The following is a 16274-nucleotide window of genomic DNA, read 5'->3' as shown; positions in this document are numbered from 1 at the left end:
GTTGAGCATGGCTACATACTAGAGGTAAATGTGAAGAAATTGGTGTGGAGTATAGAGTCCATGATCCAAATCAACTTTGGAATGAAATTAATCGCGAAATTTCGAAGAAACATAACTTTTTCGTACGAAGTCGAATTTCAGCGTTCTTTATATGTTCGGAATCCTTGACACACATACTGTAACTTGGTTAAGATTATTTATACTAAATAATATTTTATAAAAATGTCATTTTTATGGCCTATTATATTTTAATTAACAAGCTTGAATCTGCGAGCGTTACAACATGGTTGAATTTGGATATGCACAATGTAACGTCCCAAAAATTACAAAAGGATTTTTTATTTTCAAAATAGATTAATCAATTAAACCGTTGTTTAAAAAAACCATTGAATAACATTTGATTAATTGAAAGTCATACATTATCAGAAATAAGTTTACAAAATCGCCTTTTCCAAAAAAACTACTATCGTTACCCTTACACCTAAAAAACTACTTAAACACCAAAAGAAGCACCATCCACCACCTTTTCCAAAACACTAATGCCCACATCTTCAACCTGCTTGAACCATAACTCTATAAACCATGAAAAACAATAAAAGCACCATCACCAAAAGAAGCATCATCATGATCAGCACCACCTTAAAAAGTTTCAACATTATTTTTTGACATTCTTTAGCTTCATTTTCCTATTCCAACTCAACATACAACTTCCACATGGTTTCCTTTTTGTGATTGTTTGGCAGTGGTGGATCAAGCCACAAGAAAAAACTCACATTTTTTTGTTCTGTACATTGTGAAAAAGGATGTCTTATTTCTTAGTTCAATAGCAACAAAATCACAAAAATCATGTCACTTTTACTTGATAGTTAGGACACGCTCAAATTTTTTTGCTTGTATTTTCATATGTTGTAAAGATCGAGAAAGTGGCAAGTTTATTACAACCACACCTAAGGTCTTCAATGTAACGTCCCAAAAATACCAAGTAAAATTTTCTTTTTTTGAATTCAACCAAGACATTTATTCATTACTTCCAAAAGGTATTCACATATCAAAAGTGTTTCTAAGCAACACTAGAGTAATGATAAAATCAAGAGTGTGGAATCTTCAGTGGGTGCGATGTAATCATGTCAGACCCTTCCTTTTGGAACTGGAGGTACCTAAAAGCATTTAAACATAAAACCGTAAGCACAAAGCTTAATGACTTCCCCAAAATACCACATACCATACATACATTTTCCATATGCTACCACCATGGTCTTTTCTCTCAAATGCCATGGGTTACCCCCATGGTCTTACATCCAAGTGACATTGGCTAGCCCCATGATCTTTCCTTGAAATGTCACGGGCTACCCCATGGTATCACATCCAAGTGTCATGGGGGCTACCCCCATGGTCTCACATCCAAGTGTCATGGGTTACCCCATGGTCTTTCATGCAATTGTCATGGGCTACCCTATGGTCTTTCATACAATTGCCACATGCTACCCCATGATCTTCCATGAAAGTATCACAAAGACAACTAGCATGCTACATAGTATATTGAGAAGACTCTCGTCGTAACCAGCTAACATGATCTCGCAGTAAAAAACAAGTGCTAAACACCACCTAAAAAGCCATACAGGTGAACCGTTAGTCCACCTTCTAAAATTAGCAAATTGACCAAAAGTCAACCAAGTCAAAAAATCAACGATGAAAGTCAATTGTTCTAGTAAACTTATGCGGGTCACCACGTTGTACCCTCTCACTAGCCACGTCGTGGTAGAATAAATACAAAAACAGTCGACTTGCCCCCAATCGCCATGTCATGACGGCCAAGATGTCACGTCGTGAGGACTAGGTCTCAACAACTTAATGGATTAAGCCGTTTTCCATCCTTTCCATGAGCTCCAAATCTCATATCTGATTCTTTCCAAGGTCTTGATGGATAAAGTTTCCAACTTTATATATTAAGACATCCCAATAAGCCAAGATCTCCAAACCTAGATTCTTAATGGCAACTTAAGGCATGAAGTTAACCATTAAGCACTTAATCCTTAAAGTCTCAAGTACGTAACTTTCAGAAGGGTTTCATACTCCTAGTTCACCATAAAAATCAGTGCTTTATGGACATGTATGTCCATAGCATGTCCCTTCCAAACCAGGTCAAACTCATGGAAGAAAAAAGCTCAAACTTCTTCTATATGAGACCAAATACCCCAAGGAACCTTAGATTTGGAACATATACCACCAAAAGGACCTTAATGATCCACCAAAAGGACATCAAGGATCCACAAAGTTGCCAACTTTATGGAATCCGTTCTTTCAAACACTCACAACATGATGAATAAGAGACAAAGAACCAAGATCTAAGAGTATGCAACCTAAATGTTGGATCTTGAACACTTACAAAGGTCCATAAATGTGCTTGATGATGATGGTGATGATGCTTGCAAGATGAAACAATGAATTAATTGAACATGCTTCTTTTGGGATCTCGGATATTACATTGAGACCACCCATTCCTTGATGCCCATGCTTATATTACCCAAAATTTGAAGATGATACCATGGTTTACCAGTGGAAGAGAGGGAATGAACATCATGACCTACTTGTTGAAGATGATAACGCTCTAATGTACATTAGTAGTACTTGACAGCTTAATGAACTTCTGAAACCGGTGAAACTGGCTAACAAGGCTAAACCAAATACTCATACACACAAAAATGGACACAGTGAACGAAAAATTAAATATAAGGTCGCAATTAAGTGTGTAAAAGTTATGGTTTTTATGGTATTTACCCTTATTTTATATAAACGTCTTTAAAAATCATATCATCACAATGATATTTATATTTGATTTACATATGATTAAACTAAATAAGTTTTTTATTTATAATTATTTATAATTGTTGTATGATAATTTCAATTTATTGCAGCAGTTTGCAAACATTAAAAAACAAACAAACTTCTTACTACAGCTACAACCGTTTAGTCCACCTATTTTGCTACGGAGGGTTGCAAATATGATACGTAGACTTCAAACATTTTTTTTCGAAAGAACAAACAACACTTAAATCCCTTTCATTAAAAAAATATAGAGTACATTACACGAATGGTCAATGTGGTTTGCGGTAATTTACATGTTGGGTCCCTAACTTATTTTTTTTAACTCGGACCATCCTTATAGTTTAATTTTGTTACACACTTGGTCCCTGATATGTATAAAAAGACTATATTGCCCTTATTTATTTACTTTTTTCAATTGTTATATTTTTTATTTGTTATTTATCTTTTAAAAAATATTTTATAAATAAGATGGGTCCCACAACTCTCTTTCCCTTCTAACTCGCACCCATCGTCTTCTCTCGTTAAACTCCTCAGAAACTTCACGGAGAACCACCATTACCTCCGATAATAATCTCCTAACCATCGCATATTCAAATTTGGATTTTTATAAGGGAAACCCACTTCCGTTAATAATCTCTTAACCTTGGCATTTGGCTATTCCATATATAAATTCAGATTTTAAGAAGTAGAATTAAAACAAACTAATTTATGGAATGTCAAAATCAAACACCTATTTTAAAATTGCCATTACCATCTTCGTCATCTTCACAATCTTTGGCGTATGTCGTTCTAGTTCGAGAACCATACCTTTTGACTTCTCCGACGAACCTGCTTTGAGATTTTGTGGATGAGCTAGTGAGGTAAAATATTCATTCAAGCGGAGTAGTACGAGTGTTTTTAGTTTCCCAATTAACTCATGCTTTCCTTAATCATTCCCCTTTGCCACCGAAATCCTTCCCCCATCTTCTTCCTCTAGCCTGTATAATTTACCATCCTTTTAACATATTGCTACCGCTTCTTCAAAGTATGATCGAAATGCCCTTTTTCTCTCTACCACCACTTTTGTTACATGATCGACATGTTCTTCTTTTGCGTCCATTACAACAATTTCATGAATCAGAGCTTTAAGAACTAGGGGTTCTAACATTAACTTATTTCTAAAAAGGTTATCAAGCATTCAACGTTTCAAACACCAAAGATTAAAAAAATGATACTAAATCATAGCTTAATCGAAACCCATTTTTTGACTTGCAGTTAGAAAAAAAACATCTATTGATCGGAAACATGAATGAAACCCGAAACCACATAATCGAAAACCTATTTAAACCTAGAAATCAAAACCAAAAATCAACCTGAGAAATCTATTCAAACCAAAACCACAAATATAAATTTTAAGAGACCGAATAAGAGCTTATAGTGGAGATGATATCATCGGAGAGTATTGCTTTGATTCCTGATTAGATCGTTTGTATGCCAGATACGTCAACCCTCAAATATCAATTGAGATGTAGTTGACCCTGCCGGTAGAGATGGCATCGCCGGAGACGTCAATTTTTGGGTCGGTGATTTTTAAGTTAAATGTTCAATATCTATAAAGCTGAAGATGTACGAATGATTAGGGAATGTGAGGTATAATGGTATATGGTGGTGGACCCACCTTAATTACTAAACTTTTTAAAAGATAAATAACAAATTAAAAAAAAACAAAAAAGGACAATTAAGTCTTTTTATGTATAGTAGGGATCAAACTTGTAACAAAATCAAATATAAAGACAGCCCAAGTTAAAAAATTAAGTTTAAAACGGTCCAAATTAAGTTAGAACAGTCGAAGCTAAAAAAAACTTAAATTAAAGACATAACGTGTAAATTAGCGTAAACCACATAAATCAATCATGTAATTTACTCAAAAATATATTAAAAAAATAATCTTTTCGTTTTCATGTCAAGGGTCAAGGGAAATTGAGACTTGGAGCGAGGTCCAAGCCCATTAACATAAGAACAAAAGCCCAAAATTAGGCCTTTCATCTACATGCTTCCCTACACTGCACTAAACAAGCACAGCAAACCAGAAGCAAAAATGGCGATGACTTCTTTATCAATGGAGGTTGAAGAGAGTGAAGCAACGAACATATATATACCAGAAGACTGGTCCGAAGCGGCAGACACCATAGCTTATGGTGATGCACACACTCCGACGGCTTTCATATGCGGCCCCAAAAACAGCGGCAAGTCAACCTTCTCTCGACATGTCCTTCATGTTCTCCTCCGTAGGTAAATTCCTTGATGAAACTTGTTATTCTGGAATATTTTTCCCACTTATGTGGATGTGTTTTTCATAATCTTATTGAAGTTCGGTGTTAATATCTAAAGAAACGGTTATTTCTAGGTTTTTGTATCAGCTATCTGAGTTCTAACTGATAATATCTTGTGATAACATCATATTCTTGACATTTGATTCCAAGCATTAGAGGTTAAGCTTCATGTACATGCCAAATTAATATTTCAAATTGATGTGGTTCTGATTGAATGTTCATGCTTTCTCTAACAAGTTGATGTTAAAATCAGGTTTCTTTTTTCTCGTACAACTTTCTTGCTTCTTAGTGAAAATGAAAATTTCTAATAAAAGCTTACCTTCAGTTTGTTCTTCCTCCTTTCTCTGGCATCATATAAGTTACAGAAAACATCCAATCACCCCCATCACCATAAAAATTAGACTTACAAGTGAAGATGTTAAATGGTGGTGTTTGATTGGCGCTTGACTGGACCTTACATAGTGAAATAGAATGTATGATTATCATTATATTGGCTGCTTACAATTACAATTTACAAATGCATAGTTTCTAATTGGCTTTTGGTTGTGTTGATAAATCAAGTCACATTTATATTTTTCCTAGACTTAGTTTATATAAACTTTGTGATTTTAATTTGATTTACAACAAAATTTTGTTGGGTTTTGGTTGTTATATGATATCTGATTCCTCCCACATATAGACATATGAACATGGAGTGAAGTATAAATTGATTATAGAACTTCATAACTTAAATGTGCTTTAGAGAATTTCTTGAATAACTTATATCTGATAAACCAACTTGAAACATGAAAAATTGTTATCTCTTTGTATTCTTTTAAATATGTAATGGCAAAGTTCCTTTCTTTGAACACTTTGTCACTCATTAACTTTGGCTTTTGTATGATGATGGTAACTAACTATATTCATATGAGGTTATATTGGATTTAAAGTTTGAAGTCTTATTTTTTTCAGGCATAAGAGAGTTGCATTCTTGGATACTGATGTTGGACAACCCGAGTTTACCCCTCCTGGATGTCTCTCACTCACTCTACTTGATAGTGAAAGCATAGGTATATTCTTCAAAAACCCTTATGATGCAATATCTATTTCCTTAAATGTCACATTCAGTGCCTTATAATGGATATGCTGACATTTTTAATTTTTGGCTTCTTGTGTTCTTGAATGCTTTTGTTGTTGCACTTGCACTACAGATTTAAAAAGTCAGCCAGAAAGGTATCATTTACTTCCTAACCATATATAAACTTTTTGCAAAGTTTTTTTTTTTTTTTTTTAAAGTTATATTACATATACATATACTGTTAACATGTATTGTTGAATGCAAGTTGTCTGATCATCTTTTGTGGCAAATTCCCTAACAGATGCTTCTTCTTTGGTGACATTTCTTCAAAAAGAGATCCAGAGCTTTATTTGAAATACATATTCGCCCTATACGATCACTATCATAAACACCATCATTCATCATCTCCCAACAACAATGAGGTGCCATTAATCATCAACACCCCCGGATGGGTGAAAGGTATGTTTTTGTTTTTTAAATCTTTTTAGTCCCTCTCAAAAATAAAAAATGTGATGACTGATTTCCTTCTTTTGTGTCAGGTATTGGGTACGATGTATTGGTGGACATGTTGAACCATATTGCTCCTAGTCATGTGGTTAACATTTGTGTTTCTGCTAAAAGTAAGAACCTACCTTCCGGAACATTCTGGTCTCAAGACACGGATGCTGCTAAGGAAGTAACCTTAATTGAAATCAAATCAGCCCACCAGGACTCCTTAAACCGATCGTATGTATCCCTCTTGAGTTCTTCTTATGCAAATTAATTTCAGTCATTAGTTATTAATTAGTGAAGATTGATTTGCTTATTCAGGGTAATTGCACATAAAGATTCACGCCATATACGGGATTTAAGTATCATGACATACTTCACACACTGTTTCCCAAGTGACATGAGGATGAGTATGATGAGCTCAATTAAAAAAACTGCTCAAGCATTGGCTGCTCATCCTCCTTATCAAGTTTCCATGTCATCTGTCAACATTAAACACCTTCATTTTCAGGTTTACTTCAACATGTCAATGGGACAAAACTTTGCAGTTTATTGTTCGCTCTTGATCTCTCATGTGTGCAAAAGACGTGAATGCCCTCATCGTCTAATATAGTTTTTGTATAACGCCAGGTGCCGGAAGCTGAAATTTTCTACAGTTTGAATGCAAGTATAGTTGGATTGGCAGTTAGTTGTCTAGGTTCTGGGAATTTGCCTCAATGTGTTGGCCTTGGTAGGTTATTTTTTTAAACATCATTTATATTTTATACAGACAACACTTAATAGGAAAAAAAGAAACAGGGCCTAAGATATATAATGCATTTATATATAATGCTGTGTTCAGGGATTGTTAGGGGAGTAGACACTTTGAGACGTGTTCTCTACGTAATCACTCCTGTTCCACAACATCTTCTGGAGGATGTTGATCTTCTACTGCAAGGCTTCATTCAGATTCCTACTTGCTTGCTGCAGGTACATTATGTTTTCAGATTTTTCTTATTAGAATTTAGAACATTACTGTTGAGAAGAAGGTTTAGGTAATAATATTATAGTATTGAAAATTAGTTTGTTTTTGGGTTCAGGTACAGGGATGTGTTTCTCCATACATGGCTTCAAATGTCCTGCCTGGAATCTGAAGACTTTTGTTCAACAGCCACCTATTATTCAGATACAGAAAATTGATTTTGATTTTGTAAAACTGACATGAAATTTGTTCCGTTGGTATGGAAGTGGTGGAATTATAGTGTTTTTTTCTTCTTTTGGTTGTAGATATATTTTTTAAACTTAGAATACAAATAGTGGAATGCGTATGAGCCATGTTTAAATTAAATATCCTTTTCATTTATTGTTTGGTTTGTAGATAGATATTTGAAATTTAATAATACTAGTAAATTAGTAAGTACAATAAAATAATAACAAAGTAGTGATGCTACTAATATACGTCCTTAACATGATTATACTAATTTTTTTTAACAAAAAACAAACAAACAAATAATCCTTTTGAGTCTTTGACCAATGTCATGTTTAAGTTTCAATTTATTGGTGAAATTAACGATTGCATGGTATAGAGTGAATTTAGGCAATAGACCAATTCCGCTTTTATAAACTAACACAGACTATGGGCATGGGAAGCCTCTCACCTGATTGTTTAATTTTTACCATTTGTCAGTCGATCGTTCCTTTCTTCTAACTCACGATCTGTGTTACCTTGTATTGGTTTTCTTTTCTTCATTTCTTGAGAGTTACAATGAGGAAATCAAAGAGAACTTTCAGAATGTTCGTTGAGGAGGAGTTAGGCGGATTCCCACATTTCGTGGTCTGGGCTGTTCTCGAATGGATGCTAATCATCTCCCTTTACCTCGACGGCTTCCTTGCGTTTATTTCCAACAAATTCGCAGATATCTTTGAATTAGACCCCCCTTGCGTCCTGTGTACACGTGTCGATCATGCTCTTGGCGGGAAGAACAACCCTACTTCCTATTACAGTGACTCCATATGTGATTCTCACAAGAAAGACATATCGTCCTTGGCGTATTGTCATGTTCACAGGAAACTATCTGATATCCGAACCATGTGTGATGGTTGTCTTCTCTCCTTGTCAACTGAAAAAGAATCTGCTTCTGCTTCTGCTTCTGGTAATCACAATAAAGATCAGAAGATGTTCGCCAAATCCTCCGAGAAGAAGCTTACAGATAACAACAAAAACGACAACGCGATCGTTGACACAGATAGATGTTCATGCTGTGGTGAATCTTTAAAGCCCAAACAACCTTCTAAAGAACTCTCCAGAAACTTTTCAAACCTTCGTGCTTCTTCCCAAATACCACCGGCTTCTCCACGAGCGTCTGGTTTGTTCCCAACTTCATCTCCTAGGGCTTCTTCTTTGTTCCCGTCTTCGTCTCCTAGAGCATCACTCATGTTTCCAACTTCTTCACCTAGAGCATCATCTTCGTTGTTTCCAAATTCGTCTCCTAGGGCTTTCTCTTCTCTCTTTCCATCTTCATCTCCCAGAGCTTCGTCTTCCTTGTTTCCTGCTTCTTCTCCCAGGTTTTCTTCACTAGCACCAATGGCTTCTCCTAGAGCAGCATGGAGAATCGAGGAGGCAGGTAGAAATTCAGAATTGTCTCAAGCTCGGTATACGGAGCTCAGGTTTGTATCTGATAACGAACCAGACATTGCTGAATATGACTTTGGAATGAACACAAATGCCAAACGTGAGTTTACTTGCCAAAAGATCTTGATTCTAAAATAGACGTGTACGTACTTTAGCAAAATTGTTATCTTTCGCTCCATTTTTTAGCAAATTAAAATTAATTTGGTTAACATTACAACATAAACCCATTAATCGTGAAGCACCAATTTGATGGTGATCGATATTAACTTGGAAATACTACAATTGATATCAGATTATGAAGAAATGAACGAAAACACTATGAAAACACCTAGTCATATCAGAGGAAACAAGTTCTTTGGGGTATCATTTGCGGAATCGATTGAAAGTCCTCGATGGGCTCATAAACCTCCCAAAAAAGCTCCATTAGAGAAATCCGATTTGTTTTCAGAAACAACTGATGAATCACCGGCCGATGGCGGTTCAATTCTCCAGCAACTAAAGAAACAAGTCAGCGACAATCGAAAAACCCTCGTCACATTGTACCTTGAACTCGACGAAGAACGGTGCGCCGCCGCGGTTGCCGCCAACAACGCCATGGCGATGATCACACGGTTACAGGCCGAGAAGGCGGCAGTTCATATGGAGGCGTTGCAGTACCAGAGAATGATGGATGAACAAGCGGAGTATGATGAAGAAGCCATTCAGATCCTTAGAGATTTGTATCTCAAGAAAGAGGAAGATGTGAAAGTCTTGGAAACCGAAGTCGATGTTTATCGAGCGCGATACGGAGAAATTAAGAAGATGGATAGCGATGAATACGATGAATATTATGACGAGTTTCACCCTCGATCTGTTGGCGACCGATCAGAGTTCGAGAGCGTTGAAGATGATCAGAGTGTAGATGGAAACAGAAAGGGGAACCATGAGGAAACCTCGGGAAATTTTGAAACCGAAAGATCACATCTTTTTAGAATGTTGAAGGAATTTGAAAATCATGTTCGTTCGTCTTCACAACGAGAGGATCAAGAACTGGAAGACAGAGATACAGGTAACCGGAACGAACCTATGATTTTTGTTGTTTTTTTCAATTCTTTTTACTGATTTGAGTAATTTTGCAGGTGATAATGCCTCATTTATGAAAGAGGTGAATCTAATGAGGGAGAAATTGGCTGCCATTGAAGCGGAGAGTGGATTCTTGAAGCAAACCGCAATGACGCTTGAAAAAGGCGATGAAGGAACTAAAATATTGACAGAAATAGCTCAACATCTTCGGAAGCTTAATTCTTAATATTGATCCACTAAATTCAAACGGATTTTTGAATAACGTTATTGTGTTAGTATTCAACAACATTTGTTACGTTTATGTTGGTGTGTAAAGTTTTTTGTTATATTTGTCGTTAATATAACTGACAAAAATATATATTTTCATAATACATAAAAAAAAAAAGTTTACTCGGATACAACAGTTTTTTATGTAATAAAAAATGGTCAGAAAACTGAGGTCACATGGGTTCGTCGTACAAAGGGATCAGGAAGTTGGTCGCAGTGATCATGTCCCACCAGTGCACAATAGCAAGACCCGCATTTCCCCGCGCCCTCTCCTGTACTCGCTCTCTTATCCTGCGCCCACAACTGCCTCCTTCCTCCTACGCTCTTCCTCGCTCCTCCGCCGCCTCAGCCACCATGACCACCCAGGACAATCACCTCGAAGCCATATTTACCCAGAAACGGGTTCTCCGATCGAAAATCAAGAAGGATCTCAGATCAATGGACCCCGCCCTTAGATCTCACGAAGGTATTTTCGTCAATCCGTATGTGCGTGTGTGAAATCAGTTAAATTTTGTCTAGCTAGGGTTTAGTTGTCTCCATTTTCCTGATAAATTCTGATCAGAAATTTGGCATTTCGAATAGTGATGTTTTTGTATGGGTTGATAATTAATTTCCAGTTTGATGGTATTTAGTCTATGAAATGATCTAGCCAAGCTGCTTGTGGCATTTCAAATCAAACATAATTTTCATTATAGTTTAGAGCATCTCGAGTCGATCTTGCTTCATTGAACTTGTAATGGATTAGTAAAGTGATATGTAAAGACCTCATAAGTTGGAAGTCAAAATTAGTTGTTTGTCCGTACAGATGATGCAATTCAGAATCTGATATTGGAAGCTCCATGGTTCAAGTCTTGTAAGGGATTATGTGCTTACATAAGCTGTAGTGCATTGAGAGAAGTTGATACGTCAAAGATGTTGCAGCATATCTTACAGAATCCAACAAAAGGTGTGTTTTCCTTAGAGAAGGATTCAATTCCTTCCAAAACTTTCTGTGAACCAAACATCCCTGGAGTTTTTTCTATGTAATCTCTCAATCATATTGATATATGAAGTTGAAATTTTCTATCTATTTGTTAATGAAGATGGTGAAACACAAACCAGAAAGAGACTTTATGTTCCACGGGTGGAGGACAAGAATTGCCACATGAGAATGCTAAATATTTGTGGTATGGATGATTTAATTGCAAACTCCATGAACATTTTAGAGCCAGCTCCAGTTGATGCCAATGGGAATGATCGTGAAGATGGTTAGATTTGTAAAACAATTTTAATATCTTTATAGCTTTTATTAAAAAAATCTATTAAGGCTCTGATCATTGCAGTGATGCTTGCAAATGAACCTGTTGACCTGCTCCTGTTGCCTGGTAATTTCTCGCAACAAAGATCAAATGATTCATTGTTCAAAGACTTATTATATCTGATGATGATTTATCTTGATTTTCTTTCAAGGACTTGCCTTTGATAAAACTGGAAGGCGATTGGGCCGTGGTGGAGGGTATGTTTTACTTCTTATCATAAAAGTCAACAAAATCAGACTTTCTCCATTAAATCCTTACTTTTTTTTTTTAATAACAAAAATCCATTCGTTTAATCGTTTTTGCTTTACTTTTTCATATTTTCTCATTGTGTAGTTACTACGATACCTTCCTCTCAAAATACCAAGAACTTGCAACACAACGAAACTGGAAGCAGCCTCTTCTAAGTAAGTTTTTCAATGGTGGTTGTTTTTTTTTCTTTCACAAACCAAGATCTTAATTTAAAGAACACAGATTGTTGTGCATGACATCACCTCACATTACATGTCAGAACAAGTTTTATTGTGTTTGGACTTTGGTGTGTGTTGGACCAATACTAATGTCAATGAGACAAAAGTTGCAATTTTTTGTTCCATCTAAAAATGTGGGATAAGGGCTCACTCCCTATCCATCTTCTGTGTACAAAGATGTGAATGACAAGTACCTTAGAAAGCTTGTAACAAACACAATACCGATAAATAAGCTTGTGGTCCTCTTTTTGCAGTTGCACTATCTTATTCAGTGCAAATAGTAGAAGAAGGCGTTATACCAGTCACCCCAAGTGATGTTTTCATAGATGCTCTCATATCCCCCTCGGGTTTCATCCCTATTAGCCCTGTGGCTCAACAGATTTGTCATTCAGACATTACTTTAGCCTAATCGTGTCATCTCTTTTGAATTCTTATACAAGAATGCTGTGTTTTGACCATCAAGCTGGAGTTTGCACGTGTTGTTTGTGTAATTTGTTGTGTTTAGTTGAACATTGCTATTTCTTGGTAACATGGTTGCCATTATTGTCATAACTCCCTCATAGTGAAGTAGGAGTTTAGAATTTGTCTCTAATGAGCATTTTGATATATCTATAGTTTATAAGTTTTAAGTTGTGGGCTACGCATAATCTAAACAAATTTATGTTGATCTCTTTGATTAATAAAACCAAGTTTGATCTGAAAAGTCAAGAGTAATCTATATATACCAGATAAACATCATTAAGAGAAAGTGCTTAATAGAGACAGACAATAAGAATACTCATGGGATGAAGAATTTTTCAAAATTAGTAAACATGGCGAAGAAAGAAGAGGTAAGAAACTATAATTCATTTACTTGTGGAAGGGAGCCACTATTTGAGTCATAAAGTACAACCATCCATGCATGAGGTACACCTATCTATGCATGAGGTAGGATTGCCAAAATTTTATACTATATCTATAAAGAAAACCTTTTCATCAACAATGTCAATGTGCTCTTTGAACAGCAGTCTTGAAAAGGAGAACATAAAGCTTCTGATCCATGGAGAAATACAAGAATCCACCCACGGAATGTGTCACAAATGACCCAAAACTTGACCCCACAATACAATGCCATGCTGGTCCATAAACCCCATCAAACTCCTGCAACAAATACCAAAAAAAGTGTTTTTGTGTTAAGGCTAATTTGTTACAAATTACATAGACAAGTCAAAACATGCACGTTATACTGTGTTTGACATGCATTTGAATAACATTGATGTCCACTTTTGTCTCATCCAAAAAAGTATGACCAAGATGCACTCTCCATCTCTTGTTTGAGCAAAAAGACATAAACGTCCTACTCTTCATCATTCATAGCAAAAAGCCAAAAACATTGAATCAAGAATTGTACTTAATTACTTTATGCTTAAGGGTCCCCTTCTAAGACATGATGTTTCTAACTTTCTATGCTGTCCCAAATATAGGGGTACCCCTATACCCTCGTTAGAGGGCTACTTAAAATAGAATCCCATGTGCATTTTTCTTTAGTAATCTATATATACCAGATAAACATCATTAAGAGAAAGTGCTTAATAGAGACAGACAATAAGAATACTCATGGGTACCCTTTTCACTGATTTAGCAAATTTATGAATTTAAGAGGATATAGTAAAAATACATGATGCATCTATGTTGTCAATCTAATCAGCCCCACCACAGCTCTTATTACATCAATGATCAAATATCAAGATTCCCTCAGATATTAAACCAAACACCAACCCTAGTCCTCATTAACTTTGACCTACCTGCTCTTCACATCAGCAATCAATTCCACCCCCAAAAAAACATTAATTGTCATTCATTTAAAATTTCAAATTAATCTTTGTCATAAAAGTATATTATCCACCAAAAGTAGTTGCTAAATTAGACACGAATTTGTAGTCGTTAATTTTGGGAAATCACATGACATGAACTACATTGATTGCCCAAGACATAGATTGCAATGATTAATCACAGATATAGATAGAGATCAAACATCAAGATTCAACACTCCAATACCAGTTTAGCATTAATGCAGTGGTGCAATAATTAGAAAAAAAAAAAAAACTCATAAACTACCAATTAATGCAAAAGTTGCAGAAAATTAAAGGAAAAGTTGTACCTTTTTGAGAGTTAAAGCAAGGGTTTTGGCAGTGAACTTTTCCAAGCTATCATAGGTTTTTCGTGTAACATCAACAACATGGATCTGCATATAGGGAGGCATGTCAGCAGAAACCACTTTGACGCCATTACACGCAAAGAAATCAGCCAACTCAGCTTGTGAGCTACTACCAAATGACCTCCTCCTGCCCTTACCCATACCTATTGATGATAAAGACTGCTTTGTGATATCATACCCTTGTTGTAACTTTTTCACCTCATCTCCACTTTTTTCTTGATTTGATGACTTCAAATTCACGTAATCTTCTGCTTTCTTGGTGGGTATTTTGTTGCTGACTACAATGGCTCTCTTGATGTTGTCTTCTTGTTCTTCATCAATAAGAGGCTGTTCCTTAACTGGTTTATCGCTATGATAATAATAATAATAATGGGGTTTTCCTCTTTTCTGGGATATTCTGGTCTTTTGACTATGTGATTTGGTCAAAGATGCGGTGGTTGAGCCGTCGGAGACTGTGGAAATAGCTTGCAAATGGGTATCAACAGGAGGAGGTTGAGTGGAGGTTCTTATAGATGAACGAGATTTATGATTCAAGTACAATCTAGAGAAGTGATTGGATATGTTTTGGACGGTGGTGACGGTGGGATCTGGTGGGTGAGTGGTGGTGGTGGTGGTGGGTTTAGGATGATGGGTGGGATCCATGGGTGTTTCTGGGATAGGAGCTGGAAAGTTGCGTCGATTGGTTGTGTTGTGTGACATGTTATTCGGTTGATGATGAATGGTGGAGTATAGATGTTGAGTGAAAATAGGGATGGGGATAATCTTTAGGGATCTGTTTGTTATTTGGGGGTGGGGTGGGGTGGGGTGGTATGGGGAGGATGAAGTTCAGGGTGGGATTGTATAGAGGGTTGGTTAGATCTGAAAGTGTTGGGTGGGGTAACTGCGTATGTCAAGGCACGGAGATGTATGATTAATTGAGTTTTGAAATACGGGCAGTTTGGTCATTTCAAGTTTTTGGAATATGAAAAAACGATCGATTTTTTTCGGTTATATTAATATGTTCATTTGGCCATACCAAAGGATATTTCGGAATTCAGATTATTTCATACTAGCATTATATCATATTAAAAAAAAAATCATTTGGGATTTCAATTTCAGATCTAGGAATTCAATGATTTCAAATTTTTAAAAACATGTTTAAAATCCGAGATATGAAATTTTGAAAAAATCTTTCATTTTTACTAGATATGACAAAATATAATATTGTTGAAAAAATGGGTGATATTAAACATTTCAAAATGACTATTTTATCTTTGTTTAAAAAAGTAGTCTCCTTGTTTTTTTCGTTTTTTAGTTAAATGACATCATCAATGATTCGACTATAGAGGTTTTGTGTGGTTTTGGTCTAAATTGATTTGAGTATCACTAGACTCGTACAATTGGGCGTCCTGGCTCGGCCTATTCTATTTCTAACGACCCATATCATGCCTCCACTAATAAACCATATATTCTCATGAAAATTAATTCTCGTAATAAATCATATAAAATACAAGTGAAAATCACCGAACATCGTTCTCATGACTGTTATAAAATTTCTTTGAAATTGATATATTCTCGAAATAATTATATAAAAACACATATTCTAGAAAAAAAAAATTCAACCAAAAACAAAGAGTCGGCTAAATTCCATGACTATTTTAAAAAAAAAAGAACTTTATTCTTAACATAATACACTGTCACAATTTAAT

The 16274-nt window shown here is 35.7% G+C and overlaps 4 protein-coding genes across 4 annotated transcripts; 3 read left to right on the top strand and 1 right to left on the bottom strand.

The window, feature by feature from the left end:
• Nucleotides 1–4865: 4865 nt before the first annotated feature.
• LOC145053052 (Pre-mRNA cleavage complex II protein family) lies at nt 4866–8011 on the top strand. Its single transcript, XM_079001052.1, has 9 exons — nt 4866–5097; nt 6090–6187; nt 6329–6350; nt 6497–6654; nt 6735–6921; nt 7006–7195; nt 7315–7414; nt 7526–7653; nt 7764–8011. Exons 1-9 carry the CDS (start codon nt 4904–4906, stop codon nt 7815–7817), a joined length of 1131 nt encoding a protein of 376 aa, XP_078857178.1. The 5' UTR covers nt 4866–4903; the 3' UTR covers nt 7818–8011.
• A 343-nt stretch (nt 8012–8354) lies between these two features.
• Nucleotides 8355–10726, top strand: LOC145052820 (putative myosin-binding protein 5). Its single transcript, XM_079000746.1, has 3 exons — nt 8355–9395; nt 9588–10343; nt 10414–10726. Exons 1-3 carry the CDS (start codon nt 8429–8431, stop codon nt 10581–10583), a joined length of 1893 nt encoding a protein of 630 aa, XP_078856872.1. The 5' UTR covers nt 8355–8428; the 3' UTR covers nt 10584–10726.
• A 38-nt stretch (nt 10727–10764) lies between these two features.
• Nucleotides 10765–13018, top strand: 5-FCL (5-formyltetrahydrofolate cycloligase). The gene is given in 8 exon segments (XM_079000848.1): nt 10765–10833; nt 10835–11090; nt 11430–11570; nt 11707–11871; nt 11947–11988; nt 12074–12119; nt 12256–12326; nt 12644–13018. Coding segments are annotated over 8 exon segments (930 nt in total). The 5' UTR covers nt 10765–10779; the 3' UTR covers nt 12799–13018.
• Nucleotides 13019–13220: 202 nt separating this feature from the next.
• On the bottom strand, nt 13221–15406 carry LOC145052971 (uncharacterized). The gene is made up of 2 exons (XM_079000956.1): nt 14530–15406; nt 13221–13529 (listed from the first exon to the last, which is right to left on the bottom strand). Exons 1-2 carry the CDS (start codon nt 15283–15285, stop codon nt 13374–13376), a joined length of 912 nt encoding a protein of 303 aa, XP_078857082.1. The 5' UTR covers nt 15286–15406; the 3' UTR covers nt 13221–13373.
• Between the last annotated feature and the right edge of the window lie 868 nt (nt 15407–16274).

The sequence above is a fragment of the Lactuca serriola genome, chromosome 1 (assembly GCF_051521515.1).
Source record: "Lactuca serriola cultivar US96UC23 chromosome 1, Lser_US96UC23_V15, whole genome shotgun sequence".
Classification (NCBI taxonomy): Eukaryota; Viridiplantae; Streptophyta; class Magnoliopsida; order Asterales; family Asteraceae; genus Lactuca; species Lactuca serriola.
The sequence above is the reverse complement of the archived record's forward strand: the minus strand, read 5'-3'. Positions and strand labels throughout refer to the sequence as shown.

What these genes read in the sequence shown, in the direction of transcription:
- LOC145052820 (XM_079000746.1), top strand. Translation starts at nt 8,429, where the DNA reads ATGAGGAAATCAAAGAGAACTTTCAGAATGTTCGTTGAGGAGGAGTTA. An exon ending in AATGAACACAAATGCCAAAC is followed by an intron (nt 9,396 to 9,587) that starts GTGAGTTTACTT and finishes AATTGATATCAG; the next exon opens with ATTATGAAGAAATGAACGAA. An exon ending in ACTGGAAGACAGAGATACAG is followed by an intron (nt 10,344 to 10,413) that starts GTAACCGGAACG and finishes GTAATTTTGCAG; the next exon opens with GTGATAATGCCTCATTTATG.
- LOC145052971 (XM_079000956.1), bottom strand. Translation starts at nt 15,285, where the DNA reads ATGTCACACAACACAACCAATCGACGCAACTTTCCAGCTCCTATCCCA. An exon ending in TTGCTTTAACTCTCAAAAAG is followed by an intron (nt 13,530 to 14,529) that starts GTACAACTTTTC and finishes TATTTGTTGCAG; the next exon opens with GAGTTTGATGGGGTTTATGG.
- LOC145053052 (XM_079001052.1), top strand. Translation starts at nt 4,904, where the DNA reads ATGGCGATGACTTCTTTATCAATGGAGGTTGAAGAGAGTGAAGCAACG. An exon ending in TTAAAAAGTCAGCCAGAAAG is followed by an intron (nt 6,351 to 6,496) that starts GTATCATTTACT and finishes ATTCCCTAACAG; the next exon opens with ATGCTTCTTCTTTGGTGACA. An exon ending in CACCCCCGGATGGGTGAAAG is followed by an intron (nt 6,655 to 6,734) that starts GTATGTTTTTGT and finishes CTTTTGTGTCAG; the next exon opens with GTATTGGGTACGATGTATTG.